The sequence below is a fragment of the Labrus mixtus genome, chromosome 15 (assembly GCF_963584025.1).
Source record: "Labrus mixtus chromosome 15, fLabMix1.1, whole genome shotgun sequence".
In the NCBI taxonomy this organism is placed as follows: domain Eukaryota; kingdom Metazoa; phylum Chordata; class Actinopteri; order Labriformes; family Labridae; genus Labrus; species Labrus mixtus.
In genome coordinates this window covers 28,108,271-28,132,889 of record NC_083626.1, presented here as the reverse complement: position 1 = coordinate 28,132,889, position 24,619 = coordinate 28,108,271, and the positions used below count along the sequence as shown (strand labels likewise).

General features: G+C 38.1%; 2 protein-coding genes across 3 annotated transcripts; one reads left to right on the top strand and one right to left on the bottom strand.

Annotated features, from left to right (window-relative positions):
- Nucleotides 1-1,382: 1,382 nt before the first annotated feature.
- On the bottom strand, nt 1,383-6,267 carry LOC132989508 (DNA (cytosine-5)-methyltransferase 3C-like). Its single transcript, XM_061057193.1, has 12 exons — nt 6,243-6,267; nt 6,053-6,132; nt 5,853-5,965; nt 5,738-5,768; nt 5,280-5,364; nt 4,043-4,188; nt 3,819-3,909; nt 3,322-3,470; nt 3,031-3,116; nt 2,186-2,255; nt 1,943-2,064; nt 1,383-1,721 (listed from the first exon to the last, which is right to left on the bottom strand). The coding sequence occupies exons 1-12, from the start codon at nt 6,265-6,267 to the stop codon at nt 1,502-1,504; spliced, it is 1,218 nt and encodes a 405-aa protein (XP_060913176.1). The 3' UTR covers nt 1,383-1,501.
- Nucleotides 6,268-12,937: 6,670 nt separating this feature from the next.
- Nucleotides 12,938-23,731, top strand: LOC132990177 (microtubule-associated protein RP/EB family member 1-like). 2 transcript variants are annotated; one of them, XM_061058298.1, is made up of 8 exons: nt 12,938-13,064; nt 16,117-16,247; nt 18,447-18,592; nt 20,674-20,872; nt 20,958-21,067; nt 21,183-21,335; nt 22,398-22,455; nt 23,605-23,666. In XM_061058298.1, the coding sequence occupies exons 2-7, from the start codon at nt 16,127-16,129 to the stop codon at nt 22,407-22,409; spliced, it is 741 nt and encodes a 246-aa protein (XP_060914281.1). In that variant the 5' UTR covers nt 12,938-13,064; nt 16,117-16,126; the 3' UTR covers nt 22,410-22,455; nt 23,605-23,666. The 2 variants fall into 2 exon arrangements, with proteins under 2 accessions (XP_060914281.1, XP_060914280.1); XM_061058297.1 differs by lacking the exon at nt 22,398-22,455 and having other exon boundaries at nt 23,605-23,731.
- Nucleotides 23,732-24,619: the final 888 nt, after the last annotated feature.

Below are 24,619 nucleotides of genomic sequence, written 5' to 3'. Positions count from 1 at the left end.
AGAAAAGCAGATATAATTGTGTCCTTAAAAGAAAGTTTGTTAGTGAAAAACCTCGACATGTAGGAATTTCAAAAATCAGAGAAAAAACGAGTCGATTGATCAAGTTATTCTTCTTTTATTCGTCCTCAGTGACAATCACTCGGCCGATGAAGTTACTCAGAACAGTCTATGTTCAAATATGTACACGTAAAAAATACTAAGTGTTCCTCTTTAACATACAGTACAGATGATACAGACCCCTCCATGGTTACAGACTGAACTCTGTCAACCGTTACCCTCGAGTCGATGTGCAAAAACACTCTACAAGTCAGCCACAAAAACCTCAAAATAAAACACAAATGAGGGAAACAATCGTCAAGTCGGTACAAAACACCTGTACTCCGTTATATTCTCACACATTATATTTAGTCAATTACCTCAGAGGTCATGCATTATTCCTCAACACTTTACAAAAAACATTTCACTCAGTCGTCATTAACAACAACGTCGACTTCAGTCAAATGGTCAAATTAAAGATGGCAGCTTAGTAAGGCATTGTCAGATTTTAAATTCCCTTGACAATTAAGTTGAGTATCAAACACTTCAAGAACAATATGTTAACGGGATCTTCCTCGTCACAGAGATTCTTAACGATCCGCTTCAGGACACAAGAAATGACTCCGTTTGTGACCGATGAACACGTTAAAGGTCACATATTCTCCTCCTCTTTAAATAAGTCCACAAAACATGTCTACAAACATGATTAAATATCCGTTAAGCAGTGACAGCATTCGATTCAACATGATTCACACTCACCTATATTAAAAACTGTGTCCTATAAAAGTATTTTTTATTATTATTTGTTTCTATGTACTCCGTAGTAGATGTGTCACCTTTAGAAATAAACCCAACATTCCTGTGAAATATTTACTAAAAAAAAAAACTTACTTATGAAAGCAGGTGATTTGATGTTACAGCAGAATTAAGCTTTAGTAGTGATCATACTCGTTTCTGCTTGCAGGAATGTTCTTTACCATTCATCATTATTTGATACTGTGAATATATTCAATAACTTGTAGCGCTGATATAAAGACAAAATCTGTCATGATAATGTCAGACTTTTGATTTTTATGCCGTGTCCATCCGCCTGTGACCTCGGGAGAACTTCCTGCTGTGAGGTGCATGTGATGAAACAAGCAACTCAGGAAGACTTGAGGGAGCAGCCTGTCCTGATTTTTTTTTTTTTTTTTTTTTTAAAAAGGAGTGCATGAGTGAAAAAGGCTTTAAGATACTCAAGTTCAGAGTGCAAATGAACATGTGGCTTTAAACCTGTAAGCATGTCTGTGAGCTAAAAGTAAGAGGACTTAATGTTGTTTTAAAAAGTTTGTGATGAGTAAAAAAAACCTCACACACACACACACACACACACACACACACACACACACACACACACACACACACACACACACACACACACACACACACACACACACACACACACACACACACACACACACACACTTCATCTCAGCTGCTGCAGTTCTGGAGAGGATGGGGAGGGGGAGGGGGAGGAGTTGGAGGATGTGGTTATGGGAGGCAGCTCCTTACAGGCAAAATAGTCCTTCAAAGGAGCAAAGAGGTGACGGATGACGGGCACGCTCCACGCCTTCCCCAGCACCTTCTGCCTCTGCAGTCGGTTCATGTCCCTCACATCGGTGTAATGTTTTGGAAAACCAAAGATTCTGGGGATCGACAAGGGAGGAAGATAAGTGTTAGCAGAATTAATGTCATGTAGAGAAATGCTACACAATAAAAACATAAATAAAAAATAACAGGTAAAAAAGAAAAGTGTCAAGCCGTACAACTAGAACTCTAAAACGACCTTATTCTGTACATCCTCTTTGCACGCCAGCAATCACACTTTTTTATACACACACTTTAAGGTAAGTATTAAGGGGCATACTTCTCGAGCTCTGTGATCCAGAGGTTGTCCTCCCGGCCGTTATAGAGGACGGGCAGCAGAGAGACGTCTTTGCCCTGCTTCAGAGAGTTTCTGTTGGTGGTGATCGTCCTCACCTTCGTGACCTGAGAGAAAAACAACATTTATACTTCAGTGAAGATGTTAAGCATCATTTGTTTGGAGAGAAACTAAACAGTAAGAACACATCAAAAAGAAGAGAGACTGCAGCAGGTTAAAGTCACTGACCCGGGCCTCTCTGCCGATCTCCAGACAGTCCTGCAGAGTCAGCTTGTCACTTTGGGACGCTATGATCGGCCTGCAAAAAAAAGAAGAAGCATGCAAACTTTATTTATATGAAAACAAACATATAGAATATAAAGAAACACAAAAGAGGGGAGACAACACATGAAAGAAAGAAGAAAGCGTTCAAATGCTAAATTATTCATCACAGACAGCTGATCCTTCAAACCACTGAAGCCGTTTTCACATCTGCACTCCTGAAAATATCTGGATCATTTCAGGAGGACTGCTCCGGAGAGTCTCCTGACCTGGCTGTTCTCATATACACCTCACAGCGGGAGACTTTCCCTGTCAGACAGGAGGGGGAGGAGCCTTCACACTTTCTGAGAGTGTGAAGGCTCTGTAAGAGGGTTAACCAATCATCCTGCAGGTAAGAAGCCACAGGACGGATTCGGACCCAGACCACCGGCTTGGGGGACTATAGCCTCCGTACATGGGCGTCCCATCCTTCCATTTTTTAAAAAGGACGAATAAAGTGTCTGTTAAGATTTCTACTTACCGGTACTCACTTAAACTTCGATATATCAGAGGTGAGATTCTCTGGCCGAGCCCGGTCCAAAGCCGGGTCGGGTCATGTCTTTACAAATCTGCTGTTTTCTTTTATAATATAAGCTTCTGTGTTGCAATCCTTAAGATCTCATTTCAGATTTCAGCAGTTTAATTACGACAGCCGACTTATTAAAGTCTGGATTCTTTTGGGCCCGATCTGAGCTTGACAAATCTATTGCTCCAGTCAAAGATCAAATCTGTAAAGACTTATTTAACAACTTTTATTCATCATTAGTTCTCACCTGCTCATCCCGGGGATGTTCCCCCAGAAGCAACGCGCTCTGTGTGCAGGGCTGACATTGACCGCGTCCACCAGCACCGGGTTAGACTGTTGAAGGATCAGACATGAACAACAGTCAGCTCGCTGTGTTACGCACTTTAAGAACAGGTTGAGGAAAAAACTGCAGAACTAAGAGAGAAGGACGAGGCAGGAAGAAAACCAGTGAGGCAGAGTGAAAGAGGAGAAACAGAGGAGGAGAGAAGAAGAGTTCGAGCGTTAAAGCGGCTGCTGAGATCCAGTAAAAGGTTCAGACCTCGAGGAAGCGGCAGATGTTGACTTTGTCGTGGGTGTTCATGAATACAACATTTTCAAATAGCCAGAAGAACGGCCTGGGGTCTTCCTCTTTGGGCTTCAGCAGCTGGAGGATTCGGTAGAACTCGAAGAACAGTCTGTCGGTGCCCTCTGCAGGAGAGAAAGGGGAATTACAGCAGAGCAGAAAAAGGTGCATGCTCTCTGAAGATGGACTTTGGAACACACCGCCAACTTTCTAGATGAGAAAACTAGTATTAAAAGTGTCTCTTACACAACAGATTTTACAGTAATTTAAACTTTAATTTACGCTGCATTTATCTGTTGACGTTTTCCTTTTTTTTTTTTAAATTGGAGAAAGAAAAATATTGCAGTCAGATTTTTTCCCCCCAAAATCATTCAGCCCTCAGTGGAAGCAGCGTCTGTCTACATGTAATGAAACTCCTTTTATCGCTCTGATAATTTCTCTAAAGCAAACATTTGTGGACGACAGATTCATACCGTAAAGTCCTTTTCTGTACGGGTTGACGATGGAGAGGTCGTTGCAGGGGCTGCCACCGATCAGCATGTCGAAAGGGCCCCACTTCTCGAGCTGGATCGATAAAACAGAACAAATTGAGCCGAGCGTCAGGTCAGAGACTTCATTCTTTCTGTGCTGCATCTTCAAACATTAACGTTGTTCACTGTCCGTACAGAAGTGAAGTAAGCAGCTTGCGTGAACATACGTGTTTCTCGCTGATGAAGCGGGCGTCTCCCACGTGGACGATCTTCCTGTCATGGTTGACCTCCGCCACTGCTAATGAGTCCTCGCAGATCTCTGAGGCGACATACTTCTCTACTTGGAAGCCGAGCTCTTGCAGCACAAAGTAGCCTAGAAGAAGTGACCACAGACACGTTCACATAATGCAGGACCTCAGATAAAGGTTTCATATGTTTTTTATTTGTAAGAGAGCAGAAAAAGTCTTCCATCCTTTCGTCGATGTTTCAAAATTCAGGACTCGCAAAGAAAGGAGGATGGATACTCTGAGAGCTTCTAACCGCCAATTTCCACAGACAAACTTTCTTTAACAATGACGGAAAAATCTGAAGGCTGTCTGTCATTTTGACGGATTAGTATCACCAGGTGTCCACCACTCCTTCCTAACTCACACAGCGCTGTCATTAACCGCATGTAAAGCACCTGCAGTAGACCTCCCAGTCCAGTTGGGGGCGAGTGTGCATAATTAGTTAGTAATTGTTTTCTTCTGTAGGCTTTCTGACCTCATGTGCAAGACATCGCTGTCTAGCGTCAGTGTTGCAAGGATGGCGACTTTCTCGCTAAATCTGGCGCCTTTTTATGTGAAAAGCTACTAGCGACAAATCTAGCGACTTTTTCTGGTGTTTTGGAGACTCTAAACACCATCTAACGTGAAAGCACGTATCGCTCTGAAGTTACTGTCCTCAACGAGCAGCGGGTGCTGCCGTGAGCCCCTCCCCCGTCCCAAAGCACTCACAGGCGGTCAGTCTCACAGTAGCCTCGCGCTGCAGTCAGAGCAGAGAGGAGTCTAACGGCTGGTTGCTTTCATAGCATGGATATAGCTGGTCCCTAGGGGCCCCTGAGCACATGCCCGGATTACCCGTATGGTGGATCCAGGGTTGAGTATGTGGACATTGGCAGTAAGAGACTCCAGACACTTGAAAACCAACCCAAAAAACTACAAGTCTCTTTTATGTTTTTGTTAGGTAACAGAAAAGTTCAAAGTTTGGCCAGGCCTTGCTCGAAAAAGAGGTCATTTGATCTCAAGCAATTCTTGCCTGGTAAAATAAAGGTAAAATAAATAAAATAATAATAATAAAAAAAAATTAGGGATTTAAAATAAAAAAGGGAAAAAAGTCATTAAACACCCAGCTCTTTTAGTACAACAGTAAAGAAATGTTTACAGTTTGTGTCTTAAGAAACAGGAAACAGGTCTGTGCACTCACCTGTTGCTATGCCATCGAACAGCGACAGAACTCGAATCGGTCTGCGACAGTCGGCGGGGATAGACGGGTAAACGCGGTGAGGCTCCTGCAAAAACAAAAGTCAGAACAAAGAGTTTTACTGTCGTAGCCTCCACACATGAATCAGAATCAGAAATACGTTAGTAATCCCTGGGGGAAATTTGTTTGCTACAGTTGCTCATAACACCAAAAATCAGTATGGGGGGCCCGACAGAACCGCTAGGCCACCCGGCGCCCGTAGAGAAGCCATTAATAACAAAAAATATCTGGCAGGTTAATTTAAAGAGGGAAAATGACGTCACAGCTCTGAAAGAAAAAAGTAATTTAACCCTTCTTCTACTGCTTAGATGCAAAGTATGTTTTAATAATCATTTTCTTCAGATGCAGCCGGACATTAAATGTGTTCCATACTTGGAAATATTTTCAGGTTTGGGGCCGACGAGGATGTTCAGACAGTCGGTGCAGTAAGACCTGCGAAGAGGAGGAGAGACGATGAGAGGAAGGGGAAACGTGGAGATGATTGAATGGAGATGAATCAGGTGAAGACACACCGACCTGCTGCAGCTGTTGTTACCACACAGAATGACCTCCAGTCCATAGCAGCAGATGGTGCAGTACGACTGATACCCGTCTTCATCATAACGGTACAGAGTCTCTGTTAAGTTGTTCTGCAGGAACGCAGACAGCAGTTAGAGACTTGTACAGCACGTTTGCTGCTGCTGGTTGTTAAAATAAAAAAGTGGATGATCTCTTACTTTACACTTGGAGCAGAGGCTGCCTTGGAACAGAGGATGGGATATCTCCACGTCTTTAGTGGTGCAACACAAACAAAAGCCTGCAGACACGACAACACAGACAGACGCTTATTTATATGTGGAATCAAAAGATGGGAGTTATTTTTAATAATCACAGGTAGAGAGGAATGAAAGGATATAGAAATGAGACCTTCGATGTCCTGGTTCAATTTCATGATTTCCTGAATGGTCGACTCTGCAAGAAAGAAAAAACAAAAACACGGCCGGTCGCTTTAGAAGTTCTGCTCGGCTAATATTTGTAACAGCTTTATTTTTGACGTCAACATCCACACATGACTTCAATAGAACATGTTGCATTGCACAAAAGTTACAGGGGCATAAATATCACGGCTTAATAATAGAGCTCCACAGGAATGAGTCCTAAAACCAGGAAGTAAGTTAGCATTTGAGCGCCATGGGGTCTAACGTCTAAAAGTCAACGGGGATTTTGAATGTGTTTGTGGTTAGACTCCTGAAATAAGGTCTGTGGTTAACACAAGCTGAAGAGATGTTGGTGTTTTGTTAGACCACATAAACTACGTTAGGTAATACCTCCACTTGTGAAGTTTGAAGTTTTTACTCGTCTTTAAAAAGGCGGTCGCTAACAAGTGGCTAAATGTGACTACAGCGGTCGTCGGGGACATTAAACGTCATCACGCCGGACACAGAGGGCGGGAACTCTCTCACTAGTCGGAGATGTCTCCTGTAGGTTTAATCTTTAGGTTAAGGTGAATATTATGTTAGTAAACAATCAGTAACAGTTATATTAAATCAGATCTTACCTTTAGTTTTATCTGGATCTTAAATCAGTAACAGTTATATTAAATCAGATCTTACCTTTAGTTTTATCTGGATCTTAAATCAGTAACAGTTATATTAAATCAGATCTTACCTTTAGTTTTATCTGGATCTTAAATCAGTAACAGTTATATTAAATCAGATCTTACCTTTAGTTTTATCTAGATCTTAAATCAGTAACAGTTATATTAAATCAGATCTTACCTTTAGTTTTATCTAGATCTTAAATCAGTAACAGTTATATTAAATCAGATCTTACCTTTAGTTTTATCTGGATCTTAAATCAGTAACAGTTATATTAAATCAGATCTTACCTTTAGTTTTATCTGGATCTTAAATCAGTAACAGTTATATTAAATCAGATCTTACCTTTAGTTTTATCTGGATCTTAAATCATTAACAGTTATATTAAATCAGATCTTACCTTTAGTTTTATCTGGATCTTAAATCAGTAACAGTTATATTAAATCAGATCTTACCTTTAGTTTTATCTGGATCTTAAATCAGTAACAGTTATATTAAATCAGATCTTACCTTTAGTTTTATCTAGATCTTAAATCAGTAACAGTTATATTAAATCAGATCTTACCTTTAGTTTTATCTGGATCTTAAATCAGTAACAGTTATATTAAATCAGATCTTACCTTTAGTTTTATCTGGATCTTAAATCAGTAACAGTTATATTAAATCAGATCTTACCTTTAGTTTTATCTGGATCTTAAATCAGTAACAGTTATATTAAATCAGATCTTACCTTTAGTTTTATCTGGATCTTAAATCAGTAACAGTTATATTAAATCAGATCTTATCTTTAGTTTTATCTGGATCTTAAATCAGTAACAATTATATTAAATCAGATCTTACCTTTAGTTTTATCTGGATCTTAAATCAGTAACAGTTATATTAAATCAGATCTCACCTTTAGTTTTATCTGGATCTTAAATCAGTAACAGTTATATTAAATCAGATCTTACTTTTAGTTTTATCTGGATGTTAAATCAGTAACAGTTACATTAAATCAGATCTTACCTTTAGTTTTATCTGGATCTTAAATCAGTAACAGTTATATTAAATCAGATCTTACCTTTAGTTTTATCTGGATCTTAAATCAGTAACAGTTATATTAAATCAGATCTTACCTTTAGTTTTATCTGGATCTTAAATCAGTAACAGTTATATTAAATTAGATCTTATCTTTAGTTTTATCTGGATCTTAAATCAGTAACAATTATATTAAATCAGAGCTTACCTTTAGTTTTATCTGGATCTTAAATCAGTAACAGTTATATTAAATCAGAGCTTACCTTTAGTTTTATCTGGATCTTAAATCAGTAACAGTTATATTAAATCAGATCTTACCTTTAGTTTTATCTAGATCTTAAATCAGTAACAGTTATATTAAATCAGATCTTACCTTTAGTTTTATCTGGATCTTAAATCAGTAACAGTTATATTAAATCAGATCTTACCTTTAGTTTTATCTAGATCTTAAATCAGTAACAGTTATATTAAATCAGATCTTACCTTTAGTTTTATCTGGATCTTAAATCAGTAACAGTTATATTAAATCAGATCTTACCTTTAGTTTTATCTGGATCTTAAATCAGTAACAGTTATATTAAATCAGATCTTACCTTTAGTTTTATCTGGATCTTAAATCAGTAACAGTTATATTAAATCAGATCTTACCTTTAGTTTTATCTGGATCTTAAATCAGTAACAGTTATATTAAATCAGATCTTACCTTTAGTTTTATCTGGATCTTAAATCAGTAACAGTTATATTAAATCAGATCTTACCTTTAGTTTTATCTAGATCTTAAATCAGTAACAGTTATATTAAATCAGATCTTACCTTTAGTTTTATCTAGATCTTAAATCAGTAACAGTTATATTAAATCAGAGCTTACCTTTAGTTTTATCTGGATCTTAAATCAGTAACAGTTATATTAAATCAGATCTTACCTTTAGTTTTATCTGGATCTTAAATCAGTAACAGTTATATTAAATCAGATCTTACCTTTAGTTTTATCTGGATCTTAAATCAGTAACAGTTATATTAAATCAGATCTTACCTTTAGTTTTATCTAGATCTTAAATCAGTAACAGTTATATTAAATCAGATCTTACCTTTAGTTTTATCTGGATCTTAAATCAGTAACAGTTATATTAAATCAGATCTTACCTTTAGTTTTATCTAGATCTTAAATCAGTAACAGTTATATTAAATCAGATCTTACCTTTAGTTTTATCTGGATCTTAAATCAGTAACAGTTATATTAAATCAGATCTTACCTTTAGTTTTATCTGGATCTTAAATCAGTAACAGTTATATTAAATCAGATCTTACCTTTAGTTTTATCTGGATCTTAAATCAGTAACAGTTATATTAAATCAGATCTTACCTTTAGTTTTATCTGGATCTTAAATCAGTAACAGTTATATTAAATCAGATCTTACCTTTAGTTTTATCTGGATCTTAAATCAGTAACAGTTATATTAAATCAGATCTTACCTTTAGTTTTATCTGGATCTTAAATCAGTAACAGTTATATTAAATCAGATCTTACCTTTAGTTTTATCTAGATCTTAAATCAGTAACAGTTATATTAAATCAGATCTTACCTTTAGTTTTATCTAGATCTTAAATCAGTAACAGTTATATTAAATCAGAGCTTACCTTTAGTTTTATCTGGATCTTAAATCAGTAACAGTTATATTAAATCAGATCTTACCTTTAGTTTTATCTGGATCTTAAATCAGTAACAGTTATATTAAATCAGATCTTACCTTTAGTTTTATCTGGATCTTAAATCAGTAACAGTTATATTAAATCAGATCTTACCTTTAGTTTTATCTAGATCTTAAATCAGTAACAGTTATATTAAATCAGATCTTATCTTTAGTTTTATCTGGATCTTAAATCAGTAACAGTTATATTAAATCAGATCTTACCTTTAGTTTTATCTGGATCTTAAATCAGTAACAGTTATATTAAATCAGATCTTATCTTTAGTTTTATCTGGATCTTAAATCAGTAACAGTTATATTAAATCAGATCTTACCTTTAGTTTTATCTAGATCTTAAATCAGTAACAGTTATATTAAATCAGATCTTACCTTTAGTTTTATCTGGATCTTAAATCAGTAACAGTTATATTAAATCAGATCTTACCTTTAGTTTTATCTGGATCTTAAATCAGTAACAGTTATATTAAATCAGATCTTACCTTTAGTTTTATGTAGATCTTAAATCAGTAACAGTTATATTAAATCAGATCTTATCTTTAGTTTTATCTGGATCTTAAATCAGTAACAGTTATATTAAATCAGATCTTACCTTTAGTTTTATCTGGATCTTAAATCAGTAACAGTTATATTAAATCAGATCTTATCTTTAGTTTTATCTGGATCTTAAATCAGTAACAGTTATATTAAATCAGATCTTACCTTTAGTTTTATCTGGATCTTAAATCAGTAACAGTTATATTAAATCAGATCTTACCTTTAGTTTTATCTGGATCTTAAATCATTAACAGTTATATTAAATCAGATCTTACCTTTAGTTTTATCTGGATCTTAAATCAGTAACAGTTATATTAAATCAGATCTTACCTTTAGTTTTATCTGGATCTTAAATCAGTAACAGTTATATTAAATCAGATCTTACCTTTAGTTTTATCTGGATCTTAAATCAGTAACAGTTATATTAAATCAGATCTTACCTTTAGTTTTATCTGGATCTTAAATCAGTAACAGTTATATTAAATCAGATCTTACCTTTAGTTTTATCTGGATCTTAAATCAGTAACAGTTATATTAAATCAGATCTTACCTTTAGTTTTATCTGGATCTTAAATCAGTAACAGTTATATTAAATCAGATCTTACCTTTAGTTTTATCTGGATACATAGAGAAATATTCTACCCTCGTATGTAGTTCTATGAATTTCAGTCTGCACGGTGAAAGTAAAACCTGTTACTCTCTGTATAACCCACTTATCACTCAGACTGTAAACATGTACACATTAGTAATGATGCAGGCTAGATTACAATTATTTGGCTTTGTTTTTGCCCTAGATACTTTTTTGAGACTTTACCAGACTATTTATTTTTGCTGTAAAATAACTGTACAGTCAATGAACCTCATCTGTGAACAGATTTTATATTACGATTCTTGGTTTTAAATACAATTTAAATCACAATAATGATATAACAATATCAAGAAACATAGCATGTCAGTTATTAGGTTTGCTCATTTTAAAAAATAAAATAAAAAGATAAATCATGCCGGATAAGTAACCTAGCTTTACAACATTTCAGCTAACCTTAGACTGCTTATGTGTTAGCTAACCTGATAACGACTTTAACCAATGACACATAAATCACACTTTTTTACTCACCGAAAAAACTGCAAAGATCCCTTAGCTCCAACAAGTCGGTTAGAACAGTTTACTGCAGATCAACTCATTTTGCCAGCTCAAAAAAGACGAAAAAACTGAACGGAAAAATTTAATGGCGTCTCGGCTTTCCTTCACTACGTAACTTTTACTATTCACAAAGAGAGCTACGCAAGATCCGCGGCTGTCAATTATCGTCAAATATGACGTAAAATCCCGTTTTTCAACCTCAAATAACTTATTTAAAACAAACTTCACAGAAAAATGAGCACTTGAACACAATGTAGGGTGATAATAACTAATGATCACAGCAGAGTTTAGGTTTGGAAAAAACGTGACGAGTATTTTAGCTTTACAGTTTGACCCACATCCCGTCTGTTATCATTGAGGAGGCGGGGTTTATGACCTATACTGCAGCCAGTCAGCAGGGGGAGCTCTAAAAATAAAAGCTTCACTAGACCGGGGACCTTGTCCCGTCCATTATTTTTACAGTCTATGGTCTAGGCCTGTGAAGGCTGTTTCATCATGAGCCGGGGATCCGGCCGAAGATTTCTTGATCTTAGTCTTTAATAAGACAGTTTCTTCTTACCACTGTAACTTTTGCTGCTTTGCTAAAGTGCTCATGATAGAAAGGCCGGATCTTTGTAACATAACAATGAGTAAGGTCTTTTACCTGCTTTATGTAACATAACAATGAGTAAGGTCTTTTACCTGCTTTATGTAACATAACAATGAGTAAGGTCTTTTACCTGCTTTATGTAACATAACAATGAGTAAGGTCTTTTACCTGCTTTTTGTAACATAACAATGAGTAAGGTCTTTTACCTGCTTTATATAACATAACAATGAGTAAGGTCTTTTACCTGCATTATGTAACATAACAATGAGTAAGGTCTTTTACCTGCTTTATATAACATAACAATGAGTAAGGTCTTTTACCTGCTTTATGTAACATAACAATGAGTAAGGTCTTTTACCTGCTTTATGTAACATAACAATGAGTAAGGTCTTTTACCTGCTTTATGTAACATAACAATGAGTAAGGTCTTTTACCTGTTTTATGTAACATAACAATGAGTAAGGTCTTTTACCTGCTTTATGTAACATAACAATGAGTAAGGTCTTTTACCTGCTTTATATAACATAACAATGAGTAAGGTCTTTTACCTGTTTTATGTAACATAACAATGAGTAAGGTCTTTTACCTGCATTATGTAACATAACAATGAGTAAGGTCTTTTACCTGCTTTATGTAACATAACAATGAGTAAGGTCTTTTACCTGCTTTTTGTAACATAACAATGAGTAAGGTCTTTTACCTGCTTTATGTAACATAACAATGAGTAAGGTCTTTTACCTGCTTTATGTAACATAACAATGAGTAAGGTCTTTTACCTGCTTTATGTAACATAACAATGAGTAAGGTCTTTTACCTGCTTTTTGTAAAGTGTCTCGAGATAACACTTGTTATGAGTTGACGCTATAAAAATAAAAATTGATTGATTGATTGATAATTAGCCGCAAGGGGTCGTTCGCTTAAATGCAGTTGGTTGGTAATGGTATCCATAGTTACGCTCATCACGCTGTCGTTACGTGTAGGCGTTAACCGTTACGCCGTGACGTCTTAAAAACGGTTCTTCCGCTGCCGGTAGAGTGAACGTGAAGTGCCAAGACGAAGGTCAGAAAAGCAGAAGTGGCGAATAACGAGAGGTCTTTTTTATAACTCAGAGTCACAGCCGACATAAATAAAACCACCGTGAAGGCAAATCAACTCCAGGTACGGTGACCGGCTCCTGAACACGGAGACATTTGACGTTATTTACCGGCATGTGAAACGGCGAGCGTCGCCTCTGTTAGCCCCGCTGTGGCTAGCTGGTGATTAGCAGGAACATCACCGGGATGTGGCCGTTTGCATCCGAGTTAAACCCACCTCGGAGTCGTTAACTGTTTGTCCCACTTCTGTGAGTTTAAATCAGTTTAAGTGACGTTTCAAACTTCTCGTTTCTGTAAGTTTGTCTCGTTTGTCGGAAGCTAACGGCAGCTAGCGGGCTGCTCGCTCGGTTCAGGGCGGGGAAAACGTCCTCCTGCCTCTGACTAAAACTGTCACAAATGAGCCGGTGATCGTGTTTAGCCAGCGATTATTAACGTTTTCAGTTAATACCACATCTTCGACGATAATAACAGTAAAGTTTCCGCTACTTTTACCGGTTATCAGACGGTAACGGTTCAGTTTAGTGTGAGTAGCCTCCACACCGCTAAGCTAGTTAAGCTAGTTAGGCAGCTAACGGCGCAAGTTCAAGTTTTACCAAAATAATCGGAAAATTTTGATTTTCACAAATTATGTCGGAATCACAACTTTAACTGTTGAAAGCATAGGAAGAGGCTGTCAGTATTAGTTGCTGACAATGATTGAATTGTATATATATATATGCTACAAATGTCATGTTGTTATCTTAATGACTACTTGCAGCTCGTGGACACAGAACAACGGTAATTAAATGCACCTTGCAGAACTGTTTCAAAACGGGTGGTCTTGTTTCTGGGGACAGATATGTCATAAAAAACGTATCTTAAATTCGTATTAATTAAATACAGACTCACGGTCCAGATAAGACATGAACACTAAAAGACGCATTTTCATTACCTGCGTTAATATGTCCTGTGACCCGTGTTTGGCTCTTTCGTGTCTGCAGAGGATTTTAAAGGGTGGGTAGAAAATTCAGCAGCATACAGTGTTTCTGTCATATTCTTACATTGTCCTGCGAGGTGCAGGCATGCGTTTCTCGGCAGTTGGGATGTCCAAGCAGGACGTGAATGCAGCATGAGTTGCCTGCCTGTTGGCTAACCGCCGCTACCGTTAGCTTCTACGTTTCTAACCGGGCCCAGTTTCATTGATCCAGCCGGGACAGTGATACTGAAAACATTACATTCATTACTGGACAATCTAATGATTAGGTTTTAATTAAATATTTAACATTAACGATTTAAACAGAGAGGTTCATACATTAATACAAGAGCCATATTTCAGGTCACCATGTAGCATTCTTAAATATAAATAATAATAAATGTAAAAACAACACAAATATATAAAATAGACAATACAGTAGATGAATGTATAAGTCAATATATATATATTCTAATGATATATGTTATATACAGTTTTAGTTATTGTTTAAGTTACAGTAAGTATTTATATTTAGAGGGTTAAAATTAGAGCTGCATGATTTCAAATAAAACTGATATTGAGATATAGTTTTTATCTGTATACTGTGATGTGAACAATAGAGAAACTCAAACCAGATAAATACTGTCTGCATTATTATGTAAATATTAGACTTGCACGATATCAGAAAATTGTAAAATATCTTTTGCGTTTTAAATTATTTAGCTGTTATATATAATGAAGGCCTTTTTAAGTATTTCCTTACTCATTTAAAAATAAGTATTGATTGGAGTGCCTGGTTTCCTCTCCTTATAACGTTTATCCCCGTTTCCCAAAGAACAATCAGTAATTTATTTATTTTACAATTACTAATCTACCTCAACCACAGTCAGCAACCAGTCAACCCCCCTTTTGTCTACAGGATCAGAAATAGTTAATTAGTCCCGGGGGAGATCTGGTCGTTACAGTTGCCCTTTAAACACAATACAGCTGTAGGAAGTATAGACAGAATCAAATATAAATAGAAGCAACAATCAGTACCAAATCCAGAGTACCTGTGATGTGAAGCTGTGTTATTATTACCTTGTTCAGTATGAAGATAACAAACTGAAGTGCAGTTAATTAACAACATTTTAAAGAGTGCAAATCATCTGTAACTTTTTATTTCTATCAGCTATTCTTCATATTTTACACAATAGGTGTGTTTCTTCCAAAGCCAAAAAAGCACTTAAAAAAAAAAAAATCCAATGCTGCGAATGCTCTCCTACATTGAAAACAATTTTTAATAAAAGACGCTGGCGCTCAGAAAAAAGCTATGTGGACACGGGGCCTTACTTAATATAAGGTGCCTAGGTGTTGCCATGGTATCGAAACGGGTGTCAATGTCATTTTAAAATATCATATCGAAGATTAACAGTTTTAGTAGAATGACAGGCCGCTCATATAATTCATTAAAGCGTTAATTTATCCGAATTCATTCAGGTTTTCCCGTTTGAAATAATGTTGAGATACAGGAAATGATCAGGATGTAAACAAACCAACAGAGATGGTACTCAGTAAAAGCAATTTCACACCTGAGGTGTAGACGAGAGAACGTGTAAAATGACTGCACTCATTTTTCACTAACGATAAGGCTCATATTGTTTTGACGTCTTAAACCACTGTTTTGAATAAATTGAGGCCTCAAGGTATTACTTTCAGCTGTTGAGGAAGTAGCTTGCCCTGCCTGCTGTGGAGATGAGCCCGAGCATGAACTGCGAATAAAGGTTTCAGCTGTTACGTAACTTTAGTTTGGTTCTTGAACAATTGGTCCTCTTATTTTTCAGGAAGTCAACAAAGTTCCAGTTTCTAAATGTGATTATTTGCTCCTGTTGTTTTATGTGCTCTTGAACAGTCTGAGGTTTTGGGCTGCTGGGGAAAGTGGGTTTGACCTTTGCAAACTGAACAATACGATCTGAAATACAGTTCAGATAAAGATTAAAGAAACTTCTCAGCAGATTCATCATGATGAGAAAAACTGAGCTGCAGCTTCAGATTAAGCATAGAGAGAAAAGTAACTTCTCTGTTGATGTGGAAATTACCAAACTAGTTTATTGTGAAATTTGTTGTTTAAGAACAGCAGATAAAACTTTCTTCACACTAATGTTTCTCTGCTTTGCGTCCGCAGGTGATTGACCATGGCTGTGAACGTATACTCGACCTCAGTGACCAGCGATAATTTAAGTCGCCACGACATGTTGGAGTGGATCAATGAGTCTCTACAGATGAACCTCACCAAGATAGAAATGTTGTGCTCAGGTAAGTTCTGTTTCATTAACAGATAGTTGTCAGACGTCCTGAAACAGCCTGATGGTCTGTAAGCGTGATGATATTTAACACGAGTGTGCGGTGTTGGGGATCAAGTAGGGCAGTCGTCGCTGAGTGTGGTGACAATGAAACACTGAAGCTTTTATTATTATCACACGAGAATAATGAAACATCCATGAAGTTAAATGCTTTGTTTCATCAAAGGTGCAGCTTTGATTAAACTTGTAGCTGTAATTAATCACAGTCAGCAAACTGCACACCCTGTTTTTATGTTAACTATACTGAAGGTGAGGGATGTATCAGATAAACTATGATCAAGACCTTTAAAGATGTCCGTTTCCTGTGCTTCATTGGCCCATACGTTCATCAATCAGGGTTCATCCTGTACTGGTAGAGTACCTGCTCTTAGGTCTAAAGCTGACAACACAGTAGACCATTCTCAAATCTTAACCGATTTTTTTTTTTTTTTTTTTAAATATTCAGAAATCGTTAATATCAAACATATTGGATGTTTAAGATTCCATATCAGGGAGGTTCCGACTCTCTGGGGAGCAGTAAAAACAATTGTAGTGACGCCTCACACTTGAGGATTCTTTGGGGCCGACCCGCCTTGAATCGGGCCAGGCCCTCCCGATCGTTGTGTGGGGGTAAAAATCAAGCCCAAAATTGGGATTTAAATGGTCTAGTTGGGGGTTGCTTAACCTAACCACGGGGGACGTAATGTCGACCCAAAACAGTCCTTCAAACAATAAATTTAGAACCACGACAGATCTCAGTGCAAACACAAGACAAAGGAGAGGGCTCCTTCTATTTCTCAAAACTTTGAAGGAGTTCTACTGATCTGAACAATTTGACAGTAACAAGCAGCCTGAACCTTGACCTCTAGTTGCTTCTCTTTTTTTTGATGAATGCATGAAGCAAAACCTGCAAGGCTGGTGCTGCAAGATAGATCAGCTGTGGCTGGTGTAGGACGGGCTGTGAAGCAGTTGAAGAGAAGATGCATCTGCAAAAGTTTCAATAAACGGAGACACAGTGCGTCAAAATATAAACAGCATATATGGTGACCTTATCTGACATATAAGAGAAGTGTCACAGAGCTACAAAGTGTATTTACAATATCAAATCTAACAACGTGTGACGGAGGCCTCCTGTAGGAACACGTCGTCTTATTTCCTGACTCTGTTGAACTGCCAACATCCTTCAGTCCGTTATTAAACACATGTCTACATGCAGGTATTGTACATTTCCAGATTTTTTTCTCTGGCTTGTTAATATCCAAGTCTTTTTTGTGTGTAATAAAAGGCGTGTCAGAGCAGTGACTGCCTGCAGAGCTTGTCCCTTTAATCCCCGGTTGAAAGATATATTCATCAAAAGGGTTTTCTTTCAGTGGTATATAAAATAAATTATATCTAAATCTTGTGTTTTGAAGGGGAAGTACCTTCAACTAAAGTAAAGGATTTTCTTTTTACCATCGATTGTCTGGTTCCCCTTTCATCTCCAGACTGAGTGTGTTCATGGACTGGAGTGTCCCGGTTATGAGCCTCATCCTGGTTTTGATCATATTCAGGATATGGTGTTTCCATGCACACACAGAAACCTGGTTATTCATCCCTGTATACATTATAACTAATAGTATTCCGGCTCTGTGAGGATTATTTTTAACAAAACAAACTGTGGCGTCCTGTAGACTGGTCACCACAGACTTGAATAGGTCATCATTTCAATGCTTTCTCTCATCTAAACTTCCAATTATATTTAATTCTTTCATCACTAAAAAACGTCCGGTTTCTAAAAGTCAGGATAAGGGCTTATCCCGATTTTCCTGAAATCAGGATATAATGTGTACATCAAACCGGGATACTGAAGTCCATGTCAACGTACTCGATGAAGGATGTACCACTACGATCATTCTCAGATTTCTTTGGACAATGAGTGCAGCTACACAGCAAGCTTTTTATTAAATACAAAAATCAGACGACGCTTGATGATGTGTTCAGTGGTATTAGGGTTTGTGTTGTTTCAAAGTTGGCATTATGGCTGCTTTGTTCTTTGTTTTTCTTTTACATTGAAGGCATTTGCTGATTTTAAACATACAGCAAACACTCCGTCCCTCCCTCTATCTGAGACATCAAAGGACTTGATATATGAAATATAAACTTTTGCTACTTTCTGTGTTTTTTTTTTCTCCAGGTGGTGCATACTGCCAGTTCATGGACATGCTGTTTCCCAACTCAGTGCCTCTGAAGAGAGTTAAATTTGGTGCCAAGCTGGAGCATGAATACATCCATAATTACAAGCTCCTGCAGCTGTCCTTCAAAAAGATGGCAGTAGACAAGGTAAGTTTAAAAAAAAACCTTCAAATGAATTATGAAGTTCAGTTCTGTTAACTTTTCCAACAGATTAGGTCGAGCTCGCTCACAATGTGATGTATCATCTGCACCTCATGATCTCACCGACTCGCTGCTTTAGTCCAAAAATGTTGCCTTGTGATATTTAAAGCTGCAGAGTGCTGTTGGAGGAACGTCAAACATAAAAACCCTAAAGGGAAAAAAAAAATACAGCGTTGTATATGAGCTGTGAAATCTTGACTAGCTTCGAGTTATTTTAGCTTCAAAATTACAATTTCAACAACAAATGTATCAGATCTTAGAAGCCTTAAGAGTTTGAAACTGATACTATGTGAAGAGGAAACTATTCACAGCTGATTGTTCAAACAGAGCTTCATGTCATGTTTTAATAGTAACATCATCTGTTGTTCCTTCCTGCTGCGTGACGCGTCGGCCCCTCCCAACCAGCTGAGCTGATCTGATCTGATCATGAGTCACTTTGTCAGCTCGTCTTTCACTCTGCCTTCTGTTCTGTTTCCTCAGCGTATGTCTGTTTAATAAACATTACTCAAATTCAGTGCCCAAAATTCAAATTCAATACTTGTGTGTCGGCGCAGGCGGGTTCACCTAGCATTTAGTTCACCTAGCATGAGCACATGTTTTATTTGAAATACTCAAAGTTCAGCTGCTGCCTCGTAAACAGAGGCGTGTATCAGAGGAGACGCTCAGTTGATCCCACAGGGAGACATTTGATGTGTCCGTCTAGGTTAGCAGTTTTACTTTTCTATCACATCACTCTCCCTCTTCTCTCTCTCACAAGTCTACCAATGTTAAACTGTAAGAGGAAATAAAGGCTATAAATCAAAACATTTTCAAATCTGACTTGAGTTAAAACAATAAAATATTCCCATTTTAGTATCGATAAGTACCAAAGTTTAAGCTTCAGTCATAATTTGAACCAAAAGTTTCCTCAAGCAAAAGAGAGAGCCGCTGTGGTCCATTCAGATCCAAATCCTGACACTTCTCAGAAAGATGCCAAACTTGTTTTCTTCATTTGAGGTGATTAGGACGTCAGCTTTTGTTGCCATGGTTTGGAAACAGTATTGATAGTGTTTGATTTGAACTAGTATCATGTGGAAGAATACAATTCTGGTATTTCTGACAGCCCTGTAAAGCAGTCTCTTCTGAAGTTAAATCATTTTGAACCCTCTGCAGATCAGAACAACTTGTCTCAGTGTTTGTTGTCAGAAGGCCAGCGCACATTAATCCAGGGCTGGGCAGATGCAGCTTAGTCATCATTTGTATTTAGACTGAACATGCAGCAGCCTGCAGGACTATCGACGGAGCTCCTATAACTTATTCATGGGACAGCTTCCTTCCTGCTGTCCGGCTCTCTTAACTCTTCACTGCAGATGTGCGCTTCTGTGTCTGAAGCGCCTGCACAGTGCGACGTGTGTTACAGACACTCGAACATGTTTGGCACATCAGTGTGCTGCCCTTCAGAGTTATAAACCCCGGCATTGTGTCGGCAGGTTGGACTTTGGCCTCGTTGGAGCTTTGTGAGCGAGTATTGTACGATGATGTCGGCTTCCTCCACTGCTGATTAATCGTGTTCACTGCTGAGCTTGTTTGTTTTTGTTTTAACGCTGACACTTCTTATTCTGGACAGATTTGTGTTTAATGCACCGAGGAGAGCAGTTGTTGTTTTATTGAACAACTGGTGAACACTGTGGAGCGTTAAGGTTTTCCCTCAGGAGTTCCTGTAACTGCTCGTTGTTTAAATAAGCAACTGAACCGCATCCTAACAAGTTTTCTGTGTCAACTTTAAAGTCAATTATGTGTCAACAGCTTCTTCAGTTAATGCAGAATGAATAGTTTAAGGTTTTAAAAGTTTTGTTTCATGAAGCGGTGTCAGGTCCTTAAAAGGTTTGAGTGTAGAGATGAGTATGTATGCCCCTGTAGTGACAGTGATACTGAACATGTCATGACACCAGACAGAAGAACTCATAACAGAGAAATGAAAGCTTGTTAAACACGATGCACGCCCGCACATCCTGGTCTTTACTCTCCCTCTCTGCGTGTTCTTCCAGATCATTCCAGTAGACAAACTGGTGAAGGGGAAGTTCCAGGACAACTTTGAGTTCGTTCAGTGGTTCAAGAAGTTCTTTGACGCCAACTACGATGGAAAGGAGTACGACCCGGTGGAGGCGAGGCAGGGCCAGGACGCCATGCCCCAAGGACCCTCCCTGTCAGCGCTCAACAAACCCCCCAAGAAGGCCCTCAGTCAAGGTCAGAGCTGTGGTTAGTCTGCTGGGTCGGACCGTTTGAAACTGCTTTGGGACTTGTTTATGAACGTCTTTATTTGTGTCCTCAGCTCCTCAGAGGCCGCCTGTCGCCAAGGTAGCGCCCAAGTTGTCTGACGTTAGGGCGAGGAAGCTGGGGATGGGAGGAGGCGACGAGGAGAGGGCGGAGCTTATTAACGAGGTTAGCATAACGCATAACACCAGCTAGCAAACAAGCAAATATTCTAATGTGACAATCATTAGTGTTTGTGTCGTCATGGAGGAGTGGAGACAAAACTTCTTTACTTTCTTCCAAGATGGACATGCTGAAGTCGACCATTCAGGACATGGAGAAGGAGAGAGATTTTTATTTTGGTAAGCTGAGGAACATCGAGCTGATCTGCCAGGAGAAGGAAGGAGAGGGCGACCCGACACTGCAGAGGATCATCGACATCCTCTACGCCACAGATGTGAGCCTGAAACCTGTTTTTAATAAGAGGCGTTAACGCTGTTAGGAGAGTGAGGTGATGCTGAAGAGCTGTAGAGCGACAAGTTGATGGTTTATTTAAATGATGAAAGTTACAGAGAAAAAAACAACAAAATGACTCAATAAAAAAATGTTTTTCAGACAGAACATTATTTAGAATGACGTCTTGAAGGAAGACTGTGCGACATGTTCCACATAAATAAATCATCTGAGTCCTGACTGTCTACAATGAGGGAGAAGCTCGAGTCCCGCTGGCTGTGTTGTTGTCAGAGCCGTGTTTACATGGACGGGACGGCCGGCTCCTCCCCTTGTGTATAAAAGCTGTTTTAGTCAAGAACTAGAGAGAAGAAGAAGAACATACTCACTGATAATTTGGATGTTAGTAAGAGTTTTTAGATCACGCTCATTCTGTGTCAGTTTACATGAAATGTGAAGGTACAAGCTAACTAAAGAGCGCTAACATTAGCATGCTAACACAACAATGCAGACCACAGGCAATCACATCGAGCAAAGGACAATTTTGTCTGCAGTATGGAGGAGGCGTGGCCTAACAGCAGTTTGTTTTGGTTTCATGCTGGTGCTTAAGGGCGACACCTACTGGATCAGAAAGTCGCACATTCTTCCTCTAAATTCATCTAAAAACATGATGTTTTTAAACACAGATCAATCTGTGAACAATCCTTAAGAGTTTACAGTTTGTGGGGAACTACCAGCCTTATCTTTAAAGCCCCCCCCCCAAAACAAAATGTTGTGATCTGTTCTTAGCTCAGTACTGGATTAAAGCCCATTTGTTCTGCTCTTAACAACTGCTGATGCCGTTGTGAATTCCTGCAGAGGAATGGCATGCGGCTCCCTCACTGAGGCTGAACGCTGACTGTGGGTGTGATAACTGTACTGACCCCTCCCGTGACCTGTATGGAGAAAACCAGATCTAAACTGTTATGTACTGAACTCTGAGGAAGGCTTTAGATGAGGAGCTGTGTTGTGATCGTTAAACTGCACTAAAGCCTACACTCGCACTTTCTGTCTGTCGTTGAACCTGCAGGAGACAAACTAAAAGTCGCTGAGCTCAGGCCGGGATTCTTGTCTGATGAGCTAACAAGGTGTTTATATGAACCATGAGTGTCACTGTCTGTTTCCATGTGGCCACACCCCCTTAATAAACACCCAATCACACTAATAAATGACCCTTAACAAAACCTAATACGTAACTAACCCGAATAAGAGCTGCCAAAATCGTATTTATACTTGTTAGCATCGATTGATTGATCGGAGTGTTTTAACTTTAGTGTCCTAGAAATAAATTCTTAGGGAGAAATAAATTGCTCTTTGAAAAGTTCCTGTGAAGATTTGATGCTTTAGATTTTCCTTACAGAAGAAGATGACGACATCGTCCCCTTTCAGTGTCTTTTTAAATCCATTAGTTATTCCACACTCGGTACGTTTACCTGCACGCTTAAGTTGAGCTTCGGTTCTAGCTCGATCAGAATCAGATTTATTGTCCAGGTGTGCTTACACACAAGGAATTTAACTTGGGTAAACTTATGTACAGGTACAACATTAAATATCAACAATAAACATAAGAAAAGACTAATATTTACATGACTAAATATGAAACAGTGCAGTGGGGAATAGTGCAAAAAATTAGGAATTTAATCAGATGTCGTCCTTATCCCAGGGAAGAATAGATTTATAGAGAGAAGTATGTCTGACTCCACGTCAGCAGGTGGCGATATTCCCCCGTTCAGCTAGTTACCGTTGGACCTTTGGGTTGACCTATAACGTCAAAAAACAAACAACAAAAAACTGAACTGGAGGCAAACTGGTTGTTTCTTTAAACGGTGAGAAAGACGTTTCTCCTCGTCTGTTCAGACATGTTAGTCTCTCACTCTAGTGCTCGCCATGTTGATCACAGCGTCTTGTTTTCCTCTACGTATTTATGCTAGGCGCAGGAACTGTGGAGCGCGCTCACAACGCCTCGACCCTTGACCCCCAGCTGCGTTATCAAGATGCTTTAGTCCAACTTCGAGAAATCTGCGATTTCTATCCATTGATGTCTTCTGCCCTAACACGATGAATCGATCTTTAACGCGTAAACGTACCGAGTGATTTAGGCGTGCAAGACTTCTAACCATCGCTCACTCGTCCTTGTCTGATTTTTTTTTTTTTTGGTTTCTGGCTCCAAAGAGATGAAGAGCTTGTTGATGAATAAATGGAATCCAGACTCATGTCTCTCTCTCTCTCTCTCTCAGGATGGTTTCGTGATACCGGACGCTGAGGAGCAGGAGGAGTTTTAATATTCAAGACAGCGAGATCAAAATGTGAAATAAAAATGTTTCTATGAATAATTCTAAGTTTCTTTACATCCCTCCACAGCTGTCTTTAATCTACTTTATGATGTGATGATAACATACATTAATTTAAAGGCAAAACTCTTTAATAAATGAACTGTGAGCTCTTTGTTTTATTAAAAACACCAATCAAAGACGACATAACAAAAAAAATAACCAAACCTGCCAGAGTCTAAATATAAGTTATATTTTAAATCAGTATGATATATTTAAGGAGAGTAAAAAGAGACGGTGGATTTTAAATTCTCACTACAAACATTTAACTGTTGAAAGTTTAAAAAATGACTTCTAAGTCGCATATTTAGATGATGACATTAAAAAAAATAAAGAACCAAACTGACAACAAAACAGACCTTTTATAAGAATTAGAAGATCAGATCATCTTTCTCGACCCTCCATCGGGGGAAATCAGCTCGAAAGACAACAGCAATACTAGTATTAAAAATAGAAACAAGAATTCCCCTCGAGCCAATGGGAGGGAAAGTGACATTTATATACTGTTAGCATTATACTGTGAGGAGCATATGTGAACGGTCAGTTCAAGAGAATCTCCGGAGCGATCCTCCTGAAATGATCTAGATATTATCTGGAGCGCCGATGTGAAAACGGCTTATTATCAGCTCCGTACGGTTATTTCTTCTTCTTTCATTTGGTCGCATAATTCTGCAGTTTCAAACTCAACAGGATGTGATTGTGTAAGTTTCTCTTGCGCCAAATCAAGTTCCTCCTCCTAGTTCTTTTTCTTTCCTATCCTCGTCTTCAACAAGGTGAACGAGGAGAGAAATTAAAAAAGATTATAAGAGGCCTTAAAGGCAGAACATGAAGTTTAACTTAATAACAATTTAAAGTTGGACAAACTAAAAAGAAGAAGAGAAGAAGAAGAGCCGACTGTTGAAGAGAGAAAGCTGCAGGAAAG

Coding starts and splice junctions, on each gene's coding strand:
- LOC132989508 (XM_061057193.1), bottom strand. CDS start 6,267: ATGAAATTGAACCAGGACATCGAAG. Junction 5,966..6,052: donor GCCTCTGCTCCAAGTGTAAA/GTAAGAGATCAT, acceptor GCGTTCCTGCAG/AACAACTTAACAGAGACTCT. Junction 3,117..3,321: donor ACATCTGCCGCTTCCTCGAG/GTCTGAACCTTT, acceptor ATCCTTCAACAG/TCTAACCCGGTGCTGGTGGA.
- LOC132990177 (XM_061058297.1), top strand. CDS start 16,127: ATGGCTGTGAACGTATACTCGACCTCAGTGACCAGCGATAATTTAAGT. Junction 21,068..21,182: donor GGGCGGAGCTTATTAACGAG/GTTAGCATAACG, acceptor CTTTCTTCCAAG/ATGGACATGCTGAAGTCGAC. Junction 21,336..23,604: donor ACATCCTCTACGCCACAGAT/GTGAGCCTGAAA, acceptor TCTCTCTCTCAG/GATGGTTTCGTGATACCGGA.